We start from the raw sequence: 21,636 nt of genomic DNA on the forward strand, positions 1-21,636 counted from the left end.
CGAAATTACGAAACTCATTACATTTCCAAATTTATACAACTATTTTTAGGTTCATTTCGTAAGTTTTCATTAAAGCAAAAAAGCAATTCAACCGAAGATAAAAGTAAATTATATTACAACATTAAGGTTCTTATGTTCGCATTATCGGTTCACACTTTGCCATGGCTGTGACAGTCATTGGTGTTGAAAAATAATGTTCACTGATATAATAATATCATATGAGCGTTTATTATTAACCATTGTAGTGGTTTTGCCATAACATATGCCACATGTATGCCACGCGTAAGTATGCTTCATGTTTTCGTGTATCTAATTCGTAAAAATCAGTAGTCAATTTCGAGATGAACAAATCGAATCATCTATATTCGATGTGTATTAAGTCATCGTTTATTTTAATGGCAATACGCAAGTCCAATTTAGCGAACATCGTTATTATTATTGTCGATACAGTGTCAAACATAGAATCAGGCGCTTCAGGCGAAAAAGGTCAATTTTGTACAACGCATTTTATTTTCGAATTTTCACACGATCAAGAAAGTACTCTAATTACAAATCAGAATGTCAAAGTTCAGTCGTGTTTGAAAGTCGAAGGATATCAATTTGCAGTAGATAGAGCGCGATACGAATATGTAAAACGACTCTAAACAGTAGTGTCGTCTTAACGCATCGCTATCTCGAAATGTTTTAAAAACTTCCTGTGATAAAACCGTGTGTAAAGAAGCATTTCTAAAGAAATAAAAATTATATAATTTAATTTAAAAGTTAAAGTCTATTGTCCCTATCTCTTTAGTTCAAGACTACAAATACAGCACAGATTGAATTTACACTTTTTTCATTTTGTAATTTCATTTAATATCACGTAATTTTGCTACGTTGTATTTGATGGCATCGATGACTATTCGCAATTAAAGGCCACTATCACCTGCCCATGCTATTGTTATCGATGCAATTAAATAAATAGGTCAATGTTTAGTAACTATAAATTGTAATTATGGTTAATAATTTAAAAAAAGATGTATTTTCTTAATTATGTCATTATTAATGATAGTTTCTATTTAATCTTGTTCTCGATATATAGTACTTTTTGAGTTCTGTAAACCTGAGTACTTTGATAGGAGATGTCCAAAATGACATCCAAATGATAAGATGATAATAAATATTAGCTTAATATAACGTACGAGTTGGAATAATTGAAAATTCTTCAATTAGGCATTTTCTTATGTGAGTGTAACAAATGTAAGTTATATTAATTTTCTAAACACATGATTAAATATTCTATTATAGAAAATATTATGAAATAATTAAATATCACATGTAAATTATATTAGTCAGCTAGTTTGACGATCTTTTAATAAACAATTTTTAAGTAAATTGTACTAAGAACTATGGAAGTTCCGAATTTAAATTTACATATGTTATTTTTACTTGTGAACATGTCTGAAATCCGTTGTATCCGGAATACCAGTTGAGGTAAGCATTTAAATGAGTGTGTACAGAATGCATTAGAGAATTGAATTCTGAAAACTTCGAGTAGTACCAGGAATTATTGAAGAGTAACAGAAGATCAATGACAAAGCGCCTTGAAGTATAAGCTATAGTATTTCTGAACATCTCCTGTGCAGGAAACCAGATAACAAATTACAAAATATACAGCTTGCAATGTCTCATAAGCAAGATTAAATAACATATACTTTTATAGCATTACAAACTCCACTTATCGCTGGACATCCTGTATAAGTATACACAAAAGTATAGGAGGAGCACCTCACTTTATTCTTCACAAGATATAATTGGTATTCTAAATAATTTTTATAGATTTTATTATTTTTTATTATTTTTAAAATAAAAGCTTTTTATTATTAAAATTGAATTTTTTCACGTAATTTGAGAATTATGCATATTACGTAATATAATGTTGAATATTGTATTTGTTTTTTTTAATTTTAAATTTAAGAGTGTCATAAATATTTTATGAAAAGAGTACCTGCCACGTGTTTCCGTGGTGTAGTGGTTATCACATCCGCCTAACACGCGGAAGGTCCCCGGTTCGATCCCGGGCGGAAACATTTCTTTTTTTTCTTCAATTAATATTTTCTATAGTAAGAAAATAGATCACAATATTTTAATCGCAGACAGACATACGTCTATGATTTTAGCAGTCTATTCTTAAATATTTCTACAAATGTTTATAAACCTTGCAGCAATACAAAATATAGAAACATTTTTACCTGTGATAGGAATTCTTATATATCCATATCTGCAATTTCTATCAAATAAATTTTCAAATAAATTCCAAATTGTTTGATACATATACAATAGTTTATTTGTAAATGGTTCATATCGTCATATACCATATCCTCATCACTCACAATGTTATCGATCTAACCTAAAATAAGAGTGATCGTACTTAGTTCCACTTTTCTCCGTAAGGTGTGTCGTAATCTTATTCCGTGTAGTTGATAATATTGTAACTGATATAATAATGAATTAGATGTTACGTGGATTTATTTAATATAATATTGTAGATCATAATCGTCCCCCTGTCTAGGATTGTCTCCAATATGATATTTTATTGCATTAAGAAATAACTTTACTTAAGAATATCTCATTTACTTACTGTAAGTATTAATTTAATATATTCCTTTTATCATAGATGTCGCTGATCGTTAAAAATATGTTAATTCGTAGTAACAAGTTCAGTAATACTGTTTCCATGGAACGCTATTGACTTAATTTCACTTTTTAGAAGTTTATATCAAATACTGCTACTGATTTAATAGTCAGTTGCTAAGCAGATTCAACTAGCTGTTCATAGTTCTTTACCGTGCATTTTGCCAAGTGGAATACTCTTCCTCCGTAAAAGGTATGTATCAATCATATAATTCACCGTGACATTTTAGTAGACCTCTTTTGATTGTTTCTTCTATAATTTACAAAGTACATAAGGCGACATTGTATAGTACAAGGAATACTAGAATAAACTTCACCAACACAGTTGCACAATTATAACTTATTGCTATATGTACTCTACCTATCCACTTTATTTTTCATTTAACCTATCGAACCAACGCGAACGAACCACGATTGCAATTGAAGTGCAACTAACAGCATATTTACGCATTCGAAGCTGATAAATATACACATGCGTAACAATAATAATTATTAGTTGCAACGAGACAAATGCAAGATAATAAGAAATGGTCGATAGAAATGATTTTATGGAACAATTTTCTCAAGACTCGTTCACGAGTGCTGTCAAACGATTAGCTTCTTCGTCGATAAATTCGAACTAAAATAACAGGAAAAGGAATTCGCCGATACATATTTATTAAAGATATCAGCGATATATCGTAGAATCTTCGCGTTGCGCGTCGTAACAGAGCAAACGGACAAATTGTAGCCATCTTTGGAAACACGATCGTCGTGTCAATAACAATAAGACAATATCTTGTTCTTTCCGTATTATCGTGGAACGTGGCGATGTAATGACGTGTTGCGAATACGAGCCTATCGCGATAATAATATTCACGAAACAAGTCCCACAGGTGAAATGATCAAAGTTTACCAGGCACGTCGTTGCTGGAGGCTGTCACCGTCAATTTCTAACTAATATGTCACGTGGAAACTACGGAATTGGCCGGAGGGCGTCTTTGATCTCGCAACAGCCCCCCGGAACCAGCGTGCTTGTCCACCTTCCGAAAACTCACCCTTCGAGTCGCACGCCACGTACGTGCCACGAGGGTCGCTAAATCCAATTTTATTGTTTGCACGCTCAGGAAAGCCGGAATTACTCGATTCCGACCGTGAAGCGTAAATCGTTCCGTCGACTCGATTTCGGCTAATTTAAGCGTGTCGTAATCATTAAAAAGATCCGAGAAGGAATATTCATTTTCTGCCTCGAGTGTTTGATTACTATTAAGTTTCTATGGAAGAGATTTCTCACGGGCGTGGTGTAATCTACGTCAGATTAGAACGTGCTGTGATCTATGTAAGATTAGAACGTTTATGGTCTTTGAAGAACCATCCGATGTTTTTGACTAGCGAAATAAAAGTTATTGATATAATATCTAGAACGTTGATATATAGATGGTAAAAATTCTATCGATTAAACAGTTTCTAGTGGCCGTTTGATATTTTTCATCGATTTGACGCAATTCTCTAACTAGTAGCTACAATTTTAAGGAATTTTTTTACTTGTTTTCCGAGTTGAGTAATTTTTTTTTTCTTTTTTGAGAAAATCACGGTAATATACTCTATTGTACGATATATTATTCCGAGATCTATCGTTTTTTAAACGTTGTACTACAAATAACGATTCAAATGCTCCTCGAACAAGAAACAAGCCGTCTAATTGAAAAATCGAAAACTATTCTTTTAACAAAAGACTAACGTAACAACGATGAAAGAAAAATGAAAGAAGAATCAATTTTTTCCTAAATAGGAGTAAGAAAAGCTCGGAACGAGCTGGTACACGAATAGAAAAAAAAAAGAAAAAAAGAAAGAAAAGATGGCAGAAGGGCGAAAAATTGACTCGGCGATCCATGTTTGGCACGATCATAGATCATTCTATTGTATCAAAAGGGGGTGTGTGTACACATTATAACAGGGACATAATGGCGCACCAATGTGTACACACAACGGGGACAGCGGCGACACAGAATGTGCGGTGTTTGGTCTCCATTAATATCGGATCGACTGGATGGTTACTGCAGGCCATCTCTTGTATCTCTGCCGCTTTTTTTTTTATAGGGCCATATGTCTCGTGCGTGGATCGCGTCCCGTGGCGGGACGCTCATTTGTCAGCACGGAATCTGCCATTGTCGCGATTTGATGCCGGCAGTCAAAACATGCGTGCGATTTTCCCGCGATCTAACGTTTCTTTTAACGCGAGAGATCGCAATTACGCGCTGTTGTTCATCGATAACGACGAACACAGGGTCTTGTTAAGTTGCAGGTTTCAAGGAAACTCGATCAGCTGACTACGGATGTTTGTGCGCTTAGAGGAAATTCTAAGGCGCGAGATTACACGGAATAATGTGCGGAAATATGCTTCTTTATAATATTACTAAGAGAATTAAACAAATCACTGCTTGAATTTCAATATTTTCTAAAGTTTAATTACGAGAAACGTTAGTTATAGATCGTTATAGAGACAGAGATATTTTTGAATAAAATAACCGCAGCAATTACAGGTGCCATTTTCCGCTTCGCTCTATCAAATTTTTAATCTGCGATATGACATAATAATACGTACTACACGGTATAATAATAGAATCAGAAAATTATTCTACGCGAGGCATGCTATGTTCCACCGAAATTAAATGTCACCATTAAATGCGACAATAAATAATTCCACCGATATAGCGAAAAAGTCAACCTTGAGAAAAATAGCTCTCTGTTTCAAATCACGGCTTGATTTTCAATATTTTCTAAAGTTTAATTACGAGAAACGTTAGTTATAGATCGTTATAGAGACAGAGATATTTTTGAATAAAATAACCGCAGCAATTACAGGTGCCATTTTCCGCTTCGCTCTATCAAATTTTTAATCTGCGATATGACATAATAATACGTACTACACGGTATAATAATAGAATGAGAAAATTATTCTACGCGAGGCATGCTATGTTCCATCGAAATTAAATGTCACCATTAAACGCGACAATAAATAATTCCACCGATATAGCGGAAAAGTCAACCTTGAGAAAAATAGCTCTCTGTTTCAAATCACGGCTTGATTTTCAATATTTTCTAAACTTTAATTACGAGAAACGTTAGTTATAGATCGTTATAGAGACAGAGATATTTCCGAATAAAATAATTGCAGCAATTACAGGTACCATTTTCTACTTCACTCTATCACATTTTTAATCCGCGATATGACATAATAATACGTATTACACGGTATAATAATAGAATGAGAAAATTACTCTACGCGAGGCATGCTATGTTCCATCGAAATTAAATGTCACCATTAAACGCGACAATAAATAATTCCACCGATATAGCGAAAAAGTCAACCTTGAGAAAAATAACTCTCTGTTTGAAAATAGCCCAAAACCCGAAAAACAACAAATTGAAACTCTGTCTCGTCTAATTATCACGCGCGTTTATTTGCAACTATCGACGCGTCGAACGAACCATACTCGTTAAATGTTAGTCAGTAAGCATAGCTTGCAGAAAGTTTAATCGAAAGAAAATCACGCCAGAGAATACCTACGGTGGTTGAAAAGAAGGGAGATTGACCACGTCGTATAATATCAATGGGCGATAGAGGTGGATGGCGATGATCGCATCGCATTAGCAACGGAGCGTTCTATGAGCGACTACCGTCGTGGCCACCGTCTATGCCCGCTTAGAACCCCACAGCGTATATATTATACGCTGGAAGTGTCACCCTAGCTGCTGTGTCTCGGTGTAAAATAAACGATACCTAATTATACGCGTCCCGTCCGCGTGAAAGCCGAACCCGGAGCAAGTGTGTACGAAGGTGGCCTGCTGCTTAATGGGATTACGAAATTACAATTTAGATTGATTGTCCGTGCGCCACTGCCTCTGTACAAGCAGCAACTTGCTATATACCGTGCATTTAAGAGGCAGGATAAAGTCAATAGCGTGAAAGATGCATTTCTAGGGAAACTGATTCCTGATGGAATTAGTACTTGATTGAAAGCAGAAGTTCCGTGATCTTTGTGCTGTACGAGGCAAGGAATCAGTTGTTTCGGACGAACTTTCTGTTTATTTTCTTTATTGATTATTTTCTTCGTTGAATAGTTTTTTTATTAAATAGTTTTTTTTTTGTGAAGATCTAAGTTAAGAATCTATCGAACAAAGATACTGAAAATCATCCGTAATTCGTACGAGATATAGTTTCTACTTGATGTTTAAGATATAGTTTGTTGTATTATATTATTTATATCACGTTGAGAATTTTCTTAAACGCAATTAAACAAAAAATAAATGTTTTTTAATATAGAGAACACTACCTATCGAGGATCACGGCATTGTTAATTTCATATTTGTAATAAAAGTATAGAAAACTGAATTTACGATTTTAATCGAACAAATCGTAACGTTCGCGATACAACGTTACATTAATTTTACGAAATACATTAATTTTTCTAAATACATTAATAGACGTATTATCTTGTACGAAACATGCTTAAATTAAAACCTGTAATTAATCGTATGCTAATTTCTTGCGACGTCAAACAAAAGCTGGTGAACTCGTGCCTCAAAGCTCGAAAATTTCGTCTCCGGTGATCTAGGCTTCGTAATTTTCCCGGTAATCCAGACAGGCGCAATTTCAGGCAACGATAAATTTTTGTTATTCACCGCGATCGTTTCCGATGTTGTCAATTCCATTTAAAAATCTCGCCGGTTTCGACATCTGGATGCGCCCCGTAATATATAGAGGTGTCTGCGTTGCGGATATCGTATTTTTTTTTTTTTTTTCACCAGGCTTCGCCTGCTGCCAAGAGGGTGGCTCGCAGTGGGTGTGCCTGGCGATGATTAATTAGCGTTTGATGAATATGTATGAGAGAAAGGCAACCAACTCCGCTAACACGTACACACAGCCAGCATCCCCTGTGTTACAATAACGCGACCAACCCCCTTCGCATAGCTCGTTTCAAGCCTGTGATAGCCCTTTCTCTCTCTTTCTCTCTCTCTCTCTCTGTCTCTTTTTTCTCTCTCTTTCTCTCGTTTTCTCTATGCTTCGCCTCTACGGATTCTGCGACTCTTCCGTGAGCTGTATAACAATGCGTTTTCGGGTAAAAATTTTTGTTACGGAACGAACGTCGACCCACGGCCATCCATTATGATTTACGCGGGCCTCGTGCATACGCAGGTTTACATTTACTGGCGAATTTCGTTAAAATATGTCGAGCAATGGCAAACGCGTCAAGTGCACCGATGGCTGGAATCTTGGGATCTAGCTTTCATATTGATGGATTAGTAGCAAATGTAGGAAGAAGCGGCGCGGTTGAATTTAACGTATGCGTTCGGTGACCTGGTAGCATATTCACTGATATTGACACGTACGACCGGTACCGCATCGTAATAAAAGTAGAAATTTATTTCGAGAAGTTTATTTAAAACATTAAACGGCCAGCATAATATCCGTACAAATTATTACATTTTGCTGTGTGTTTAAATAAGGTATCAAAGATCGGTAGTTTTAACGTTGATCATAGTTCCAAATATTCTAAAATATTCCATTTCCACTGTTCCTCGCAAATAAATCCAAAGAAGATGGAACAAAATTAAGGGTAGTTGGAAAATTTCTAAAAAAATCCAATCTCCATTTTCCTTCGAAATTAAATGCAAAAGAAGATAAAACAAAATGTAGCATAATCGCAAAAATCGCGTTTCTATTATTTCTCGAAGCTAAATTCAAAGAAGATAGAACAGTATCGAGCATAACCGAGAACTGTCTAAAAATATTCATTGCCGGTATTCTCGAAAACTAAATCCAAAAAAGAGGAGAGAAAAAAGGTTCGGTTAAAATAACGCGGAACCATGCTGTCCTCGTGGTATCGAACGCGTGACACATCGACTTTCCATGCTGTGCGTCCGATTGGAGGTATCGGGACGCGTTCTACACCGATATCCATCAGTATCGCATAAACTGGCTGGTTGTATCGCAGCAAAATATCACCTCTGGTGCTGCGGGCAGGGCGCGAGGGGTTTAGATTTCGGCGAAACGCGAGGCTGAAAGGCCGACGGTGAGCGAGATCGCGCGCGCGCGCGCGCGCGCGGATTGTTCGCACTGCGAGGAGAACAATGCAAACAATGGCGGGGCCGAAGCGCTGTGGTGAGACCCGGCTTACGCGGTGAATACAATTACATTATGAACTCGATTACCATTTAAATGGAAACAAACGTGAAATGCTAAAATACACCGACGACTCTCCGCCTCTGCCAGCCAACCAGAGCCGTGCCTCTCGGCGCAACGCGCGCGAAAATGTGCAACCGCCTCTCGAGTGCTCGATCATCGGTATGCAAATAGCGTGCACGGGTATACACGTGTGTGCACAGCGTTTCGTCGGGAAAATATTTCGTGCGAAGGGATTGGATCGGCGAAAGATCATTTTTGTTGCTAGATTGCTTCGTTCCGTTTGCCTTTCGTCAGTTCGTGCTTCGGTGATTAAGTAAAGAGCACCGATATTTTTCGGTTGGCTGAATATTTTTCTCTTTGATCGATTATTTAGGAACAGGGATGGAATTAACGGGTTATAGTTTGGAAATTATAAATTATCGTGCGGAACGTGGCGGAGAGAGAATTATTCATTTTCGTATAATTAATCCTTTCGTGTCGGATGTTGGATATAGCCAACATCCTACTCTAACATCTTATTAATTAACGATAACGTGTATTCTTCAGTGAAATTGATATAGAGTTTTGCAATTACTTCAACATATTTTACGTTTATTTAAACGCATCTCGTTCTCTCTCTTAATATTTTGTACGGTTGATAGCAATACCTTGACGACATTTTTAATTAAATTAGATTTCTTGGTATACTTAATTAGATTAAATATTATTATAGATAAAATTGTATTGTTTCGTTCTAATCCATTCCACTAAAAAATGAACTTTCCGCTTGATGAAAACAATCTGTAGCTTACAGAGAGAGGTATCTTGATAAGTGATATGAATTATAATATCCTTCTAACAATAGTACCTACAATTATAGGAACTAAATATGTAGAGATTTGCTCCACCCTCTATAATATTTTAATAAGTACTTTAATTTGAATATTTTGTATATTTTCGTATATTACGTGCACTTCGTACATTTACATTCCTCACGAATGCGTATAGTCCAGTCAATAGAGCTATTACGGTGAATTTTATCCGATTTAACGGGCTTCTTTTACATAAATAGCCGCTAAATATCACAGGAAATGGAAAATTAAAAGGTATATTCTGACAGGGAGCTTCTAGTAGTTTCAGCGCATAATTTTTCGCAAACGTAACATTAACTGTTCCTATGGAAAAGACAATTTCAAGAGCGCGCTTGTCACTCGATTTTTATCGCTCGTTTTCTCGGTAACTGTAGCACCGAGAAAAATGATTTTTCTTTTTAATTTTAATTCCATGTGCCGTGGAAGACTAGACGTGATTTTTGTACCAAGAGCCACGATATATCCTTTGCGAAGTACGCAAGAACCAAACTTTACCTAGTCTCGGTCTTTTTAAAGGAACGCGCGGTTCTTCATCGTCTGTGTCGCTTCCTTCTTATTCTTCATCGACGTAATTATTTATTGTTCTCATTTGCGAAGGTCACGTTATGTTCAGGGGCTGCTTCGACGGCGTCTCAAAGTGAACAAGAAGTATACGTAACTAAGATGCGTTTTCAGAGGAAATATTTTAAGAAACGCGTTAGAGAATTTCCACGAACGTATAACCTCTTCAAGTGGTGCAAATATTCATTTTCATTTTCTACTATATTCGGCACCGGTTTATGTTAAAAACGTCCTGGTTAAATCAGATCAAATACATCGCAACAGCTCTATTGGACCGATAAACGTCCGCGGTATATTCATATGAAATTCGTCGTCCACGCGTTTAGCTACTCTCTGCTCGTGTCGATGGCCGTGGAAGGAAAAAAGAGTTCCGTTTAACGTGTCCCATCAGCACCCCAATTCTAATTATTATACACTTAATTTCCTAATGAACCGTATCGAACGGCAGGCTCGATGGAACGGCGCACTCGTGCACTGATTTCACGGGCCACCTGTCGCACTGCTGTCCTACCCACCCCATTGGTTTCGTCGAATTGGACACGCAGGGTGTAAGACATTATTCTACGCGAAGGGTCACGGGGGCTCGATGAAGACACGAGTATTATTTCTCAGACTGTATTTTCCTACGATAAAAAGTGTTTCCTTCTTGCGATGGGCAGTCGACTGAGAAAAATATCGAAAAAAGTATTCGCGTAATACATGCTGTTTGATGCGAATATACAGAGACCACGAGAAACATTTGTATAATACAAGTTATGCAAGAAACGTTATTTTCAAGGGAATGTCTGTTTATTAGGCTCCACGTTTCATTTTCATAGCATTACATTTTTCTAATTATATGAAAGTATGTAGGTACTATTAAATGACACGAAACTCAATATATTTGAATCGAATTAATTGGTATATAAATGGTATAATAAATATAATGGCGTATAAATAATTCTTGCAATAATGTACTTTACCTTGAACACGTTTGCTGCAACGCTTGATTAAATCGAATTTGCTGAAAAACTATTTTTAAGTTTTCTCCATTTTTATATTAGCTGTATATTTTAAAGTAACGTTTTAATAAAAAAAAAAACTAAATAATTTTAAATGAAAATTCATATTAATTTCTCGTCTTTACATCGTCTCATTTTCTACAGTCAATTACAAATTTATTATTACAAATAACATACATATGTACATTTTTTTAGTTTAATGATCGACTATTAAAATTTTGTGAATATCGATGTTCTATCGAGACTTGATGTTGTGTTTATTTCAAAAAAGGAATCTTCACAGGACATAGTGATACAGCACAAGCAACATTACCTGGTATTCGGTGACCCTATGTAGAATGTTCCTTTCTGTAGAATTCATGAAAGAACGAAAACCAGGGGCGTGTCGCTTGTACTTTGCTGTTTGGACATTTTCGAACAAAGCTGTATCAATATTTCTTTCGTTTCTGTGGTCGTACGGCGTGAGATCTATACGTTCCTCGCACCCTTCAAATATCGTGTGCAACGTTTCCAACGTTTGTTGTGGCTAGCCACAGGCTTTCCGTTCAAGCAGTTTATTTCGATTCAAGTTGTCATTATAATAGATAAATTAAACAATGAATTTTTAGTCTGTACGTGTTTCACGAAATTCTGAAACTTCGTTTTAACTCCTAACTTTGACATTAATAATCGCAAATTATTTCTATAGATTTTTGCCAAAATTATTTCCTAAAAATAACGATATTCTCAGCCAACTTCTGCCCAATTTCTATACACTCTATAAACGTTTCCCGCGAATATTATAGAAATACCATCCGAAGCTCGGTCGTACATTCTAAACGCGTCATTTAAATAACAGAAAGCCACATAAAACGAGACCAATATTTTACAATCAGTAGAATCGTTAAACTGCGGAAACGCATCGCACCTTCGGTGTGTGACCGAGTTTCATAGCGTTCTTTCAGGTTTCGCTTGAAATCCTAATCCCATAATATCCTCGAACCGATATATCGTCGTCGGTAATGGAATCGTGCATTCAAATGGACATCGTTTCCCAGCGAGTGTAGGAGGCAGGTCGCGGAGAGAGCAATGCCGTGGATGATATTGCCAATATTTGGTTTGATTCTGGTGCGAATGTGCAGGGTGTATGCCAAGGGGGTGCTCGCACCCCCTTAAGCGCGAGCACGGGGGTCGGAGGGTCGGTATATGTTAGACGCGCGCCGATTACCATTTGAATGTTTCTACCCCTGGTCAGCCTTTGTCAACCCTCCTGACAGTGACCGCACCTATCTATCTAGAAGGGATCCATTCTCCCTTTTCTTTCTTTTTTCCACCGCCGTATGTTCGCTGCTAGCTCTTCGATATCGAAGGACAGGCGACTTTAACAACCTTCGAGTCTTTTTCTTCTGTCGCATTGTTGTTGCTCGCCTGACTTTTTATTGTGACGTGTTCCGTTAGGTTGGTGTTCCGAAGAGAAAGAAATAATACTTACGAAGCGAGGGATTTTGAATATATGGTTTTTGCTTAGACGTTTGTTCGTATCATTTATCGAGTTATTTATTAGAAAAGTGCGCGAAAGAACGATAAAAGGAATTAATAACGCGTAGATATGAACTTTATAAATTATTTCAGCTTCCTTCAAATTCGTTCGGTCTTTTTCTCGATACCCAATTCTTAATCGTTTCCCAAACCAATCCACATCAGCTAATAATGTCTCTCGTTTAAATTAATTAAAATTGTTGAAAATAACAACGTGAGTTCTCGCTCGTCATCTAGTTACAAAAGGAGTAACTAGAAGTTATTCCTAGACACGGTCGATAGACCTGATCGATAGTTTTAGGACCTCTCTTGCCTTTTTTCTTTCATTCGTTTGTGACCCTTCTAAGTGTGTGCAATAAAGGTTTTTCTGCTGCGAGAAGTGTGGATTTATTATCTATATAACATAATAATAACTAACGCGATCCTACCTCTAAAACATAAAATAACGACATAAATTTTATGGTACAATTGAATCTATGAATCGAAACCGAACCAAACGATGTTGAAAAAATAAATAATCCACATCCACAAGTCTTTTTATCACAAAATGACGATATAAATGATCCTAAATTCCTAGATCAATTTTACGAAGTAACATTTGTCACTGTCGAGGCTTTTTCTCGACACAAGAAGTCGTGTTTTCGACTTGCGCAGCAACGTGACTTTTGACCGCTGCTCAATTAACACTAGACCGATAATCATTGTCACCCTTCGAATCACAGGTTCAACAATTTAAGTTTCTTCCATTTAAACGGTAGCTTGTTATCTGGTCGCTCGCCGTTACCGGAGATCAGATCGTCGGAACAATTATCTCGTAAAACGGTTGGCAAGGGGTTTGCCGTTCGTATTCACGGATAGGTCTGTGATTCGCGATCGTTGTTGATTCAGTGCGTTGAACATCGCACGTGCGCCGATGTAGACGTACGTAAAGCTCCCGCAACCCGAACTTCAGCACGCGCCGCGATTATGCGATTACGCGATTACGTGTGTCGGTTTCTGTACCCTAGCTGGCCCATCCAAGGAGAGGTCCACGAACGATACCCTACGTGTCATCGATGACACGAGACATTTTTTTTCTCTACCTACATCCAAATAAAGAAGAAAATGCTTCAGGTTCGATTTTGTCGTTTTTAAGTTGGAAATTTCGTGTCGTTCCTTTTTTTACACGACGAATGGGCTTTGAATTTTTACGAATTTATGGAAAATTTAAAGGTACAAAATTGCATCTTAATATATAAAAAGTCTGCGCAAGAACGTATAAAATTAAACTAAATATTGTAATAAATTCTATAAGTTAATGCGTAAAAATATGTGAATTTGTACAGATGTCAAAAGCTTAATGACGATTTATAGAATACACGGTCATGTTCTACTAGAAGCTTCGATTAACTCTGTCGTGGGAAATTTTAAACCCTTCGAATTTTCATGCCTCGATCTTACTCGTGTTTTAAGGATCAAAAAGATTTTTAAGCCTCCGAGAAAAACTTTAAAACGAGATTGGAACGAAAAATCGTCGCTTTCCATCTTCTTCTTCAAATTCATTCCTTCTCTAAAAAGTACTCGTGTTTTCAAGTACCATATTAAAATATTATTCTTCATTGGCAATAAATATCAAGTAAATTCTATACACATTTTCAAACTGGTTTAACAGACCAACAGAGATGATTACGACATTCGTGTTTCGTTACAGTCCTAACGAAATCTCGAATATTTTCATGACTCGGTACAGGTAGAAGCTACAGGTCGTTAGCTCTAATATTAAACGCTATATCGTACGAATGATACGCTATTATCGTACGCGAGAAATGTCGTCGAATTTTAAAGCAAGGCGATAAATCGCAAAGAACGTCGGAACACAATGTACCACATCTTTGGCGCATAGTTGGAGAACATTTAAAATCGCATAACGCGTCCACGCGCATTGCCTGCGTACCAGCAAGAATTAAGGGAGGTAGGAGTGATACGTAGCGGCACGAGCCGACACGTGACTGTGCCGCTTTATACAAACAGCATTATGCACGCTCGTGCTAACATAAATTACTGTGGGTTTAATATCGGACGTCGACGTTGGCCATAGCCGACCACCTCCTGAGCAAAACACGTTAAATGCGGCCAACCGAGCCCACTCCTCTGTCATGAAACGAGCTTCCTTTGATTCTTGCTGATCGCAGGTGTCAACAGGTTCGCCGGTAATCGAATTTTACATATCGACAAATAATTTTTGTATTTTTGCAAACCCGTTTTTACGGTGTAAAATTTTCTTTCACCGACTCACGAGAGCAATCGAACATTTGTTATAGAAAATTGTATGCGTATCTTGTGCATTTTGCTAAACTTTAGATCGTAATGCGTGAAATGTACGATCTTTTGCATTAGGTAATTTTTACAAATTTTCATTGGATTTTAATTCACGAATGATTTCAATTTCCAAACGTAAACTCTCTTCTATCCTAAAGCAACGATAAAAGCATTCAACCATTTTCGGAATTATTTCATCTGCTTTCCTTTCAACCCATCAGACTCAAGGATCAACATCCGGTTTCGATTTTCTATTTCGAAAGATCAGAACGCGTCCGCCACCGAACAGATCAGCCACCCTCGAAACATTTACTCGGAGGAATTTCGATTCTGATCCCGATTCATTGATAAACGAAAGGCTTTAATTCATGCAGGCGGTCTGCATTCCGTCATTCTCCGCGGGGTGTCCACTTATCGAGACCGTTTCATTTCCTCTTTTCGTTCATTCTCGCCTTTACAGTCGCTCAGGCTGCTTTCCAAGGGCATCTCGTAAGGCTCCCTAAAGTCGCTTACAAGCGCTTTCACGTTTAGAAGTCGTGAAAGAGCTTATTGTGAAATTTAACCGAGATTTTCCCCGAATGCTGCCATTCATATACGACCGCCTTTCTGTCTTCGTTTACATTCAACCAGTCAGCTGTTTGTACCGTGCACGATGCACTGATTATTTAATTAAATTCTTTGTTCCGTTCGCTCGACATACGTGACATTTTTAATTAAATTATTACAACGATTCACAAAGCTATTTGAACGTTTGTACGAATATGTTAAGTGTTGTAGGATACATCGCGAAAATTTCAGTAGCAACATGATCGGATTATCGTTATCGTATTGACCAGGTTTAAAGCAAATTTAAAGATATACGCAGAATTTAGAAAATATTTAGCACGCGTATACGTACCTCGCAATGACCGTAAAAATATTTAAACAGTCTGTCTTTCGTTATATTAACGAGCCTTGATATTCGCTGAAATCATCCCTTACATTTATTACACGCCTAAAATGTAAATGTTTGTAACAACTATTTTGCGATTTTTGTATCTACGCGAGACGACGATTCATAATGAGAATATGAAAATGAAATAATTTGGAAATTTGAAAATGTAATGATCCAAATGATCGGTAATTTGGGAAGTAGGAAATTTTAGTATGTCGTTTTACGCCAAAGTTATTCAACACATTTCCAATGAAACGTTTTCTCAATGTACGTAATTGCAATGCCCGCGTCCTACAGCATAGTTCACGCTAATCGCACGAAATTTTATTTTCATTAATTTTATAATATAGCGAAACATAAAGCAAGTTTATTTTATATGGTGTTGCTACGCTTGTATCGCATTTTACTACAAACTTAGGAACGTTTATAGTTACAGGTGGTGTTAGAATGGCGGAAGTGAGCTACATTAGAAACCCTTATCCTGTGCCGGATGTAGTACGCGAAGGAGTTTGGCTACGACGACCTGTGCTAGGTAATAAAGTTTCACCCAAGGACAGAGACTGGAGTGCCAAGTTAAAAGCGCACGAACGTCTCTTTGCTCATCATACGCTAAATAGTATACGCAAAGATAATAGGCTTCTGAGGTCACAGGTAAAATTAAATACGTTAACCTAAAATCTTTGTCATTATTTCTTTATTTCACCATCTTGTACAATAGAATCTCGTTTTTTATTTTTTTATTATGACAGTACATGCGTGACACGTGTCTAAATATTCGTGTCACTTTAATTATATACACGTGTAGATGTTAACTTTGCCAACGTATCGCAAGTTCCACGCAATTTATTTCCATATTTTTACAAGCTATATATTTTTGAAAAAGCTTCTATGATATGTTTTTTATTATCAATTTATAATTAAATATTCTGAATATATCTACTTTGAAATTTAATTTATTTCTAGGTGTATCTTTATTTAATCTTTTCTTGTATGATAAACACGAAACAGCAAAATATTGCAAAGTTTTTCATATTTGATAAAAGTTACATTGTTTCAAAATCGTCCGCTATTTTCACAATTCTCAACAATTTCTTCCAATTTTTCTTCCATTTGTATGTTCATGTTATCGTGCAGAAAAATAGTTACAACTTTATTTTGCATATTACAAAATTACGTTTTTGACTAATCTTTGCGAACGTGTTAGGTACCAAACGACGCTCTGGATCTGGCGCTTACAACCGTGTACATTCACAGCAAAGATACGTTGGTGCCGAAGAGCTACGTCCTAGTGCAACCAGAAACTTTAGGAAAGAAAACGTGGCGTGTTTTAAAAAATCAAATCGAGGTAAAACACAACGCTCGTTGTGATTTATTCTATATTTTTATTAAACCTTTTATCTGTAAGGTAAGAATCTTTTAAATCGTTAACGATGACATCTTTCTCAATCAAGAAATATAATTTAGACGTTCGTGTTTATTTTCATTGAATTAAGGTTTCCAAGACACCGGATATTCCAGTAACGGAAGATCCCGTTTCGTTGCTTGTGGAAAAAGCAGAATGTTATCGTGGTCCGGTGCCAGAGAGACGAGTCCATCCGAGTAGCGTGAAATTAAATATCTCCGGACCTCACTCGGTTCAATCTAATCCCGGATACAGTCGCAAAATCGACGGAACTTTTTACAGTATTTAAACAGTATTTAAACACGGATCTGTACGGTGTTTGAGATGGAAACCCGGCAGACAAATCTGTGCTAACAATCGTATTTGAGGAAATTAAATCAACGATTTTATGATTATCATCGGCACTGTCGATCGTTTCTATATGTTTATGAATACGTATCGTTTTACCGTAATATCGCCGATAAATCTATACGGTTCGTGTGCGATTAGTAGACTACTTTGTTTCATACTTTGTTTTATATATCTTCTTAATTGTAGCGAAATTTCGAAGAAAAATTGCCACGCAACGTAATATTTAAATTGTTGTACAATTATTTTATATACGTATGTTGTGTTAAATGTAACGATGCAATAAAAATTACAGATTCTACGTAGAAAAGTGGGTGATTTCAGCAAATTGGAAAATATTCGTATTGGAAACAAAGATGCGGTATAATTAATAGAAATAGTAACAAACGCTTGGAACCCGAAACGGAATTTTACAACAGTTATAGAAATTTAGTGTATAAGAAAATTATTTATTAACATACGGCATGTAACGGAAACTCTATCAACGACGAACATCGTATCAAGGAAACGGCAAAAAATATCCGAAAAGTGTCGAGCTAACCCAAATCATGGCAATAACTGTCCCTTACTTAAGACACCCCCGAGGCCGATGGTATCGGGCCCGAACAATGTTGACAAATTTGTTTCGTAGATATCTCACGGCGTCGTGATGCGGTATCTTTGGAATCTTGGCAGCGATCTGCCGCGTGCAGCATCGGTTTCGCCCCTTTGGACATCGCTGTGACAAGAAGCGAAAGCGTGAGTCAGTGCACGGTGCGTTCTCACTGTCGACCAACCGAAGGGACAGAATGTCCCATTACCCGGGTAATCCTTGTTTGTAATAAACCAGCACCCTGCTGCCAGGGGGTGGCAGCCACCCTCGCCGCATAACGTCGCGGAGGTGGAGTCATCTCCGCACGCATATGCTCCTCATGGAATATCATTTATGTTTCGCCCCGTGCAGGCGTCTATCTTGCCCCCGCGTTTGACCCGTTCAACCCCTCTGACACCCTCTTCCAGCAGAAACTACCCTCTACGTCCTTATACATACGCCTAATCCGACCATGATTGTCGTGGCGACCGCCTCGTCACGAAAACTCCTCCTCGACTCGTGCACCCGTTTTCTCTTCTTTTTTCTTTTTTATTTGGTCTGCCACCATCAGCTCGACCCCGTTATCTTTTTAACGACATTGGTAGGTGAGTCGAAGGGAAACGGGCCGCGAGATTATTGTTTCGCTACTATGGCGAGAGATTTTCGAGGGTTTCGACGGACGGAATTGGTGAATTGTGAGGTTCTTGAATGGGGTAGAGAGTTCTACGGATTTAAGGAGGCAGCTGGTTCAATAACAACACGATTTGTAATTGTTCAAATTCTGTTGTATCGTAAGATAAAATAAAAATGGAAGTTTATAGGTAGTTGGAAAATTGATAAAGTTTCATTGCGTTAATCGATGCTAAGACGACGTAAGATGTAAGATGCAGGATGAAAGAAGATAAGAAGATAAAAGCTAAAATATTCGTAAAGTTTATTACAGGACATATTTTTCACGATAGATATTATTCGTATAAACGGTTGAAAATCAATACACTTGTAAGTACTTATAAAAAGAATCTTATAAATTTTACGAGAGAAATTCGTAAAGTTGTATAAAGGTAAGTATTCATAAATATTTTCCTATTGAGTAAGCGTAACCTACACCCTCGAGTAAACATTATTCGTCCACGACGAATCAAATAACTCCCCCTGTAGATTACATCACGTCGAATGCCTATCGACGTGGATTCTTTTTCTTTCTCGATTAGGGGGCGTACAGAAAGTGGCAAGAATAAGGGTGGAGCGATCTGAGGCAGTGATGGGTAACGAGCGAGGTAACCAGCCAATTACTTGGCTGAGCGATTTTATTTGTATTTAATTCTTATTTAATTTACTTTTTACGGTTGCCTTCGTCAGAGCCTCCGTTAACGAAATGGAAGATTCGTACGCCGTTGCAAATTCGTAAAATCATACCGTGGTGCATCGAACGCAATTAATTTAAACGAGAGCAGTAAACTGATTATGCAGCGTTCAACGTAGTTTTCTGTTTAACAAACACCTCGGAAACGATCGATAGAGGTTTGGCTGATCGTGGTTCGATAAGTTTGATCGGAAAACCAGATCAACGATAAATTCATATATTTATATTTATACAAGGTGACTTGAAAATAGCAACGGAAGCAGAACGTTTGTGCTACTTCTCGCCACTTTGTCAGATGTAATTTTTAAATTCCATTTCAGATTTTAACAAACGCGTCAAGATGCACTCGATGAACTTGCGACCGATTTATCCTAACATTGGAAAATTAGATTTATAATAATATTTAACGAGATTTTAATACTATTTTTTAAGCTATAGAGTATTAATTGCAAATTTGAAACATTGCGGTTATCGAACGTGTTCGACGAATAAATGGTAACAGAAACAATGATCGATTTGCTATCTTCCCAATTCCTGCTCGCATACGTTTACTCAAAAGGAAATTCCGCGTAAAAGTCGCAGCAAAGTCTCATTGATCCCTCCGGGATGAAGTTGTTATTCCAGTGAACTTGTTACGTTATATTTATCAGCGCGGTGCACACTGCCACCACCCGTCGAGCTTTATCGTTCCTTTCGGTCCCATTTTTGCTCCCTCGACTTTATTCACCTACGTACTGTCAAGACAAAGCCGCAAACGACGTTATAAAGGACAGCCAGAAATAGGCTGTATTAAACGAATGATGCGAGTGATTTTTCTTGACGTTTAGCATTCCAGAAACGAAATATGCACCTGCACGGAAAGAAATAACGGCATGCTATTTACGTACAGGTAGTTTAGGCATATGGAGATAACTTTAATCCTCAGAGTCGTCGGTTACTAACTATTACTAAATCTCTTCGAAATTTATTTATTATATACCGCGTGTGAAAGATTACGAATATAGAAGTTCATTTTGAAAACAAAAAAAAATTAGAAATTTCTTAAGAGAAAAAGAAAATTGTATCCGTGCAATGTTTTATATAATAAACGTTTCATTCGTTTCGTACACGTAGAAATTGAGTTAGATTGGATAAAGGTTAAAATTTTAAACGTAGAAATCAGATTAAAGCGGATATGAATTTTATCAAATTTCAGATGTAAAATTTACATTAGAATCGGCGTAAATTTCTTATAAATTCTATGAATTATAATTGCATTAATTTTGCTCGTAATTAGAACGAGCTGTGTTTCAGGAAATATAGAATCGTAAAAATTTAATTGAGTTTGGTCGTTTCTGTTCGTAAGAACAAATACAAAAGGAGCTCGAAAGGTACGTGGTTAATCAAATAGTAGAAGCTCCGTGGTTGGAAATTTACCCTCTATTCCAGTCGATCTGGTTTCTCAGTCCCTTTAATGTAGAGAGAAAGCCACCCTCTTTGTAGGAGGTCAGATCTATATGAGTGGTAGCTTATGAAGCTTATTTTTTAATTTCTGTTCAATATGTTGCCGTGCCACTCGAGTGTTTGTCCAACGTTTTAAAGTTATTTCAAGACAACTTGCCACCAACATCCCACCCGTGGGGGTTTCAGCTGCAATTGTCTTTTCTATTAGAATAGGGGAAGCGAAATCACGGTCGTGTGATCGCTGATTCTGTGAGAACTCTCGATCCTTTCGTTACCTTTATTATTTAAATAAACAAGGCTCGCTTCATTCTTATTTTTAAAATGTACGCAATCCGAGATTTTTTATAACGCGAGCTTCGAAAGCGAAACTAATCAATTCCACTTTTTGTAAATCTCTTAATTTCACCATTCAGATACCTATTTAGTACGACGAGTATTTTAAGAAACGACCGATTTATCTTCATAAATTTATTTATTATAAGGAGATTACACAAATGATCGCAAATT

The 21,636-nt window shown here is 37.0% G+C and overlaps 1 protein-coding gene, 1 long non-coding RNA gene and 1 other non-coding gene across 3 annotated transcripts; 2 read left to right on the plus strand and 1 right to left on the minus strand.

Moving 5' to 3' along the window:
- Positions 1 to 1,862: 1,862 nt before the first annotated feature.
- LOC125384816 lies at positions 1,863 to 2,714 on the minus strand. Its single transcript, XR_007223607.1, has 3 exons — positions 2,618 to 2,714; positions 2,229 to 2,386; positions 1,863 to 2,094 (listed from the first exon to the last, which is right to left on the minus strand). It is a non-coding gene; the product is annotated as an uncharacterized LOC125384816 (long non-coding RNA).
- On the plus strand, positions 1,994 to 2,066 carry TRNAV-AAC. Its single transcript has one exon. It is a non-coding gene; the product is annotated as a tRNA-Val (tRNA).
- Positions 2,705 to 18,062, plus strand: LOC100650956 (protein CFAP276). Its single transcript, XM_003394700.4, has 4 exons — positions 2,705 to 2,863; positions 16,433 to 16,653; positions 17,207 to 17,347; positions 17,496 to 18,062. The coding sequence occupies exons 2-4, from the start codon at positions 16,450 to 16,452 to the stop codon at positions 17,691 to 17,693; spliced, it is 543 nt and encodes a 180-aa protein (XP_003394748.1). The 5' UTR covers positions 2,705 to 2,863; positions 16,433 to 16,449; the 3' UTR covers positions 17,694 to 18,062.
- Positions 18,063 to 21,636: the final 3,574 nt, after the last annotated feature.

The sequence above is a fragment of the Bombus terrestris genome, chromosome 4 (assembly GCF_910591885.1).
Source record: "Bombus terrestris chromosome 4, iyBomTerr1.2, whole genome shotgun sequence".
NCBI classification, from domain to species: Eukaryota; Metazoa; Arthropoda; class Insecta; order Hymenoptera; family Apidae; genus Bombus; species Bombus terrestris.

Coding starts and splice junctions, on each gene's coding strand:
- LOC100650956 (XM_003394700.4), top strand. CDS start 16,450: ATGGCGGAAGTGAGCTACATTAGAAACCCTTATCCTGTGCCGGATGTA. Junction 16,654..17,206: donor ATAGGCTTCTGAGGTCACAG/GTAAAATTAAAT, acceptor CGAACGTGTTAG/GTACCAAACGACGCTCTGGA. Junction 17,348..17,495: donor TTTTAAAAAATCAAATCGAG/GTAAAACACAAC, acceptor CATTGAATTAAG/GTTTCCAAGACACCGGATAT.